The 7,230-nt window shown below is 42.4% G+C and overlaps 1 gene segment (V, D, J or C); it reads right to left on the minus strand.

The window, feature by feature from the left end:
* Window positions 1-3,501: 3,501 nt before the first annotated feature.
* Window positions 3,502-4,051, minus strand: LOC125917891 (T cell receptor beta variable 25-1-like). The segment is given in 2 exon segments: window positions 3,502-3,830; window positions 3,958-4,051. Coding segments are annotated over 2 exon segments (378 nt in total).
* Window positions 4,052-7,230: the final 3,179 nt, after the last annotated feature.

Consider the following 7,230-nt stretch of genomic DNA (forward strand, 5'->3'; position numbering starts at 1 on the left):
ATTCGTGCCAATGAAAGCGTGTGCCTCGCGGAGATGCTGTGAAGATCGAATGGGTTAAAATTCAAACGTTAAGAGGTTGTAACAAAGCCCCGTATAAAGTACCCACTCGTTAAGATCGAGCTCGCAAAATGGTGAACTAGAAGCGCTGCTAATGATGTTACCGCTACTAACATCATCATTTATTATTGAGTCAAATTTTTGTGCTGGGGGTTGCGTTAGGCAGTCCATACACGTTTTCTCGACTAAATAAAAACTCTGGGAGATACATATTACTGACTCCATTCTACAGACTAGGAAATGTCTTTAGAGAGGCTCAGCACCTTGGTAAAACTAGGAAGTGGCCAGGTAAGTCGAATTCCAAAACCTGCATTTTCAACTATTAATAATGAATTTCTCAAGGTTTTTCTCTCTCTCTCTCTCTTTCTCTCTCCTTCTCTCTCTCTCTTAAGAGTTTGACTGGAGTCTTATGCCTTCAGGAATTATTTTTCAATTTACTCTAACTTCTAAAAGTAAAAGCACACTTAGTATGCTATCTCCATCTGCCTGAAATGCAAAATATTCTTTACTCTCTGGTGTCCTAGGCTAACTCTGTCTATTCTTGCTGCAAACCTTGAGCATACTCGGCAGATGGCTTGCTCAAGCCCAATTTTTTTTTTTCTAAATTCTTGGTGGGTCTCTTTTCTTCCTTTTTTTCTTTCTCTTTCTTTCTTTCTTTCTTTCTTTCTAAATATATTTTTTAATCTATTTTTGAGAGAGAGAGACAGCATGTGAGCAGGGGAGGGGCAGAGAGAGAGGGAGACACAGCATCTGAAGCAGGCTCCAGGCTCTGAGCTGTCAGCAACGGAGCCCAACGTGGGGCTTGAACTCATGAACCTGCGAGGTCGTGACCTGAGCCGAAGTTGGTTGCTTAACTGATTGATCCACCCATGTGCCTCCTATTTCTTATTTGTAAACAAATATCTTCAGCCTTTAGTGAGTCTGAAGTGATTCCAAGTACTTTCTTATCATGCCGAAGCATCCTTGTTAACCAGGTTGGGCTCTTATTATGAGAATTAGGATAGAATTCTGAAGAATTTTGTCTTCATGTAAACATTTCTGTTTATAGTAAATACTTCATCCAACTGATATTTCTGTTGTAGTGATTTCTGTTCCTTTGGCTACCAGTTTGCTTCCAGTAAAGGAGAAAGTTGCAGGGAATATGATTCTGGGAATGTGCATGCCGCTAAATGCCCCATAAACTCTCTTCCCACCTTTCATTTTTATTGGGGCTGCTTTGTTGCTGGGATGGTGATGGTGCACGTATTTCTCTTAGGGCCATTAGCCACTGTTCTGCTTAGACTTTCTATCTGCATTAGAGTCAGTTTTGTTAGACTGCATTTTCCTAAAATGTGATCCATTTCATTTAGGACTTGAAGTTATTTGTGGAGAATTGTACAAAATACTGTTTTTAAAAATGTACTCTATTTTGATAATTTTCCCTTGTCATTCCTTATTTAGTATATTTGTTCTCCCTGTCTTTTAGTTGACAAGCAATTTTCTATTTTTCCCAAGAACTTATTATGTATTTCTTAGTTCTACTGTTTCAAAATTTTCTACCTCATTAGCTTCTGCTTTTGTGTTTATCTATCAATCTATATCTATCTATCTAACTACCTACCTACCTACCTACCTATCATTCCCTTTATATTGACTTTTTCAGGTGCTTTTTATTTCTTCCTGTGGATTCAAGGTACTGTCAGTGTCATTTTCTTTCAGCCTGATGGCCCTAAGATTTTTCTGTAAGGCAAGCCTGCTAACTAGTAATCTCCTATTTTTTGCTTATCTGGGAATGTCTTTATTTCACCTTTGTTTCCAAAGGGTATCTTTGTTGGGTATAGAATTCTTGGCGACTTTTGTTTGTTTCTTCTTACATGTCACATATCTTCTGACCTCCATCATTTCAGCCATATTGCTGGTCTCCTACACATGATGAGTCATTTTTCTCTGATTTATTTCAATATTTTCTCTGTGTATTTTGGCTTTCTGAAGTTTGACTATAATGTCTAGATGAGTATCTCTGTGTTTATTGTACTTAAGAGTCATTAAGTTTCTAGATTCTCTTGATTAATGTTTTCAATGACTAGAGAAATTTTTGGCTATGAATTCTTTGCTCCTCTTTCTCTTGCTCCTCTCTTTCTGAGATTCCCACTTTGCATATATTGGTAAAGTTGGTGGCATCCGATAAATTTCTAAATTTAGTCCATTTTTGTGTAAAGAGCATTTGCATGGGCAACACTGGGGTGTCTCCTGACACATAGCAACAGAGTTCCAAAATGCATGAAGTAAAAACTGACAGAAATGACAGAAGACATGAACATATCAAAACTATAGTTGGTGGTTTCAATGCTCTACCTTCAAAAAATTAAAAAAAAATTTTTTTTTAATGTTTATTCATTTTTGAGAGACAGAGAGAGATGGAGCATGAGTGGGGAAGGGGCATAGAGAGAGGGAAACACAGAATCCAAAGCAGGCTCCAGGCTTTGAGCCGTTGGCACAGAGCCCGATGTGGGGCTCGAACTCACGTACTGAGAGATCGTGACCTGAGCCGAAGTCGGGGGCTCAACTGACTGAGCCACCCAGGTGCCCCTCTACCTTCAAAAATTGATTGCACCAACTAGACAGAGAACAAGTCAGGGTAAAGAGACTGAACAACACTATCAACCAAGTTGATCTAACTGATGGTTTTAGAACACTCTACTCAACGGCCAAAGAATATGCATTCTTTTCAAGAATGTATAGAATGTTTTCCAATATAGACCACATATTATGCCATAAAATAATCTCAGCATATATAAAAGGATCGAGAGAATGCAAAGTATCTTCTCAGATCAAATTACTTAGAAATAAACAACAGAAAGAAATTTGGAAAATTCCCAAATACTTGGAAATTTAACAACATACTCTTAAATGAATCACGGATTACAGAAGAAATTTCAAAGAAAATTATATTTTTTAACTGAAGAAAGAAATATAAAATATGAAATCACATGGAATGAAGTAGTGATTAAAAGAATATTTATAGCGTTAAATGGCTACATTAGAGAATAAAAAAAAACAAAGGTCTGCATTCTAAGCTAAATTTCTTCCTTCAGAAACTGTAAAGAGAAGCAAAAAGTATACCAAAAGTAAGAATAGGGAAGGAATAATAAAGATCCAATTTGGGGTCAAATAAACAGAAAACAGAAAAACAATGAGGAAATCCATGGAACTAAAAGTTTGTTTCTTGAAACAATCCACAGAAGTAATGAACCTCTAGTTAGACTGAATAAAAACGCAGGGGACAAGTCAGTCCTCGAATGTGGAATTGGCCATTCCCCATCTTCGTAGAGACTGACCCAGGGTTAGTTTTCTACCCACACCGTCATTCAGACCGCACTGTCTTCTCAGGGCCGAGGAGTCTGGGAAAATCTTCGGTGGCTTTTGTAGTTTCAGATGAGGTTAAGGTGGGGCTTCCTCACTTTTTTATGCAGGCTGTAGGTGCCTGTGTAGCACTGTGGATTCACTGCTGGCACAGAAGTACAGAGATGTCTGTGAGGGGCTGGTGGACTCTAGTGTTAGGGGAAAATGCTCCTTCCTTATTCTAGAGACGGTTGATCCAGAGGAGGCCTCTACTTCCTCCGTGGTATTAATACCATATGAATAATGGATCAGCTGTAGTGCCTTTCCTGGGTCTTGACGATACCAGTACATGTTCTCATGGCCCATAGTTTGAGAACATTCCAGAGTAATCTTCTTTCCTGTTCCTGAAACATAGTGTCTTGGGGTCTGGGAGACACTAGCATCCACGAGACCTGAGAAAAGGAGACACAAATTGACGACAGGGTCCCGGGTGGACCTTGATGCTGGAACCAGGTTCAAAGCCAGAACAGGGGAAAATGTTTCTTTCTGATTTTAAAGAAATCTGTGTCAGTGACTTACCTGCACCCAGAAGGTAAAGGGCCACGTAATAGAAGAGCATGACAGCCATGGCACAGTTAGAGCAGGAAGGGTGTCTCCCAGTTCTGGGGAAGAGGGGTGGGCTCTTGATGAAGTCACCACGTGACAACACAGTCCCTGCAGATCATCTGGGCCCGACAGCCATCCTGTTGACATAGCGGTATCATCTATCTCCCTTTACCTATCAAAAGACTGATATTTCTGTTTACTTTTCTCACGCCAAGTAGGCTCAATGCTTTGCTGGTTTATCTTAAGTCTCTACTCTTTTTGCAAAATATTAGATTGCAACCCTATCACAAGCTATGAAAGGGAGGACTGCAGAGCTTTGAAAGGCCACAACAGGAAGATGTGATCTAGTTGGGAAGGTCGGGAAAGGAAGGGCTGTTTGGGGTGAGCTGAAGGATGAGCTGGAATGGATTTTGCAAAGCTGAGAGAAGAGCTCAAAACCAGGGCCCAGAGAACAGGGCGGCTGGATCAGACAGGGCACAAGAGACCGTGTTGGGAGGATTACATGAGGGAACACATTTAGGTCACACGTGGGAAGGGCTTAGGGCGGCAAGCGACATGTGCTGAGTTTTCCGAAAAACGTATGGTCATTGTCAGGTGCTAATTACATTGCTTTCTTGGTCTTGTTTCTCATGGACTTGGGGTTCAGATTTTGCCGACTTTATCAACTTAGGCTCCATTTTATCAAGTTCATCTTTCTCTTCACTGCACCGTCAATCATGATAGAATAGAAAATTCAGACCTGCAGTTCTTTCTAATACATGCTTTGGTAACACTGGCTAAAATATTTTGGGTGCTGTCGCAGTAAACAGCATCCACACCAAGTACTGTCCTCTTTCCCCCATTTGTTTTCAACAGAAAAGTCTGTAGCTTCAGTCATGAGTCACAAAGATTAATCCCAGGACCCCTTCCCCCTTCCTCTGCCTCTTTTTGCCCTGGTTCACTGGGATTCACAGGTGACAGTCACTCAAAATCTTGCTTAGCTGCTGCTGACCCGGGATTTGGAGCTGACGGATGACCTCTTCAGACTTTATGCATTTTTTTGAGTTTATATATTTATTTTGAGAGACAGAGACAGAGAGAGAGAGAGAGAGAGAGAGAGAGAGAGCTTGAGCATGAACAGGGGAGGGGCAGGGAGAAAGGAAGAGAAGGCAAATCCCAAGCAGGCTCCACACTGTCAGCGAGAGCCTGATGTGGGGCTTGAACTCACGAACTGTGATATCGTGAGATCATGACCTGAGCTGAAATCAAGAGTCAGATGCTTAACCAACTGAGCCCCCCCAGGTGCCCCTGGTCTTTATGCATTTTACGTATGACAACTGCACACTCGTGTTCATTCTTGGTCTCTCATACATCCCAAAAGAATATACCAATTTTGACTTACCAAACCCTGACATCTTCTTGTCCGCGAAAGCCTTCCTTTAGACAAGGGTGATCATTAAAATTGAATAACATTCTGGGGCGCCTGGGTGGCTCAGTCGGTTAAGCGTCCGACTTTGGCTCAGGTCACGATCTCACGGTCCGTGAGTTCGAGCCCCACGTCGGGCTCTGGGCTGATGGCTCAGAGCCTGGAGCCTGCTTCCGATTCTGTGTCTCCCTCTCTCTCTGCCCCTCCCCCATTCATGCTCTGTCTCTCTCTGTCTCAAAAATAAATAAACGTTAAAAAAAATAAAAAAAATTGAACAACATTCTGTCTTTGCTTTTACTTTGAAAGCTGGTCTTGCCTTAATAGGTAGCATCTAGGAAGAACAAAATAATAATGAAATTTTACTGCCCCCTGCTGAAAAAAAATGTGAAAAGGATGAATAAACACTTAAAGATTTGGGAAGGGTTTTCTGATGAATTTTAAAGAAATAGGAAGAGGGGAGGCCCCAAGTTGTTCTAAGTGTGAACATTTAAGAATGAGTGATGAACGGATGAAGACGCCAGCAGTAACTGGGTGTAAAATCTGATTCTCACAGTGGAAGGAATTAAAGAAAGAAGAACTTGGGGCAGGTCTTGGGCTGGGGCAGATATGAGAGGCTCGGGTCCCACTCGGATGAAGGAGTATTTGAAAAAAGACGTATTTGAGTCTATTTTTCTTTCCTCCCTCCCTCCCTTCTTTTCTTCCATCTTTCCTTTGCTAAGTCAGACATTATACACAGTTCTAGGGATATAAAATTGGAGGGACATCAGTCTTCTTTCAAAAAAAAATTTAGTTGATTTATGTATTTTTGAGGGAGATAAGAGTGTGAATAGGGGAGGGGCAGAGAGAGGGGAGAGAGAGAGAATCCCAAGCAGGTCCTGTGCTGTCAGCACAGAGGCCAATGAGGGGCTCGAACTCACAAACCGTGAGATGATGACCTGAGCCAAAAATGAGAGACTCTGAAACCAACTGAGTACGCAGGCACTCCTGGAGGGACATCACTCTTAAACTAGAGAATGTATAGACTCGGTGAGAGTCAGTCTAGATACAATAAGTATAGTATCTGGAAGGGATAAGAGCTGAATCTTCTCTGTCCACGGGAGTCACAATAGCCGTTACAGATAAGCTCATCTCTGAGCTAAGAATTAAAGGCTGTGCAGGAGTGAGCCAGCAGTGAAGAAGTAAGTCCATCTCGGATGAGAGGGAACCTTTGCAAAGGTACAGTTGTCCAACTGGCCTTGGCCTCGTCAGGGAAATGTAAGGCGTTTCAGCTGAGCTAGAGTCTAAAGGGCTGAAGGGAATGTGGATGATTTGGCTGCATTTTCGGACACAGATCTTTTCATGAAAGGCTTTGTGTACCGTGTGAAGAATGCCACATGCAATCAGGCTGGTGGCAGCATCTAAGACTGAGTAAAGCAGAGGAAGTAAGAGGCTGATAGACCGTCAAGAAGGGCACCGAGGTTTTTTTCTGGGGAGTGGATGATGAAAGTCTGCACTGGAAGCGCCAAGGAAGGAAAGGAGCAGCTGAATCAGATAAACATGTGTATTGAAGACTGATGTGTCCCCTGTATCTCCCTTCGGGCGTGAAGGACAGTTTCCCCATCCATTAGGAGTGCTGTGGGCTGACGGCCCTCTTTATGAATTGTCTCAGCTGTCCCCACCACCTGCGGGCACACCCTTTCTCAGGGCAACACATTCACACTGACATCGTTGCAAGGAGAGTGGGGTATAAGACCTGGCCCCCTCACCTTCACCTCGGGTGGTTCTCAGGGCCACCCTATGGCTCAGCTAAGGCTTTTGCTAAGTTGCAGAACAGCCCGGCTTCTTCCTCAGTCCATCCTTCC

This window comes from Panthera uncia, unplaced genomic scaffold (assembly GCF_023721935.1).
Source record: "Panthera uncia isolate 11264 unplaced genomic scaffold, Puncia_PCG_1.0 HiC_scaffold_278, whole genome shotgun sequence".
Classification (NCBI taxonomy): Eukaryota; Metazoa; Chordata; class Mammalia; order Carnivora; family Felidae; genus Panthera; species Panthera uncia.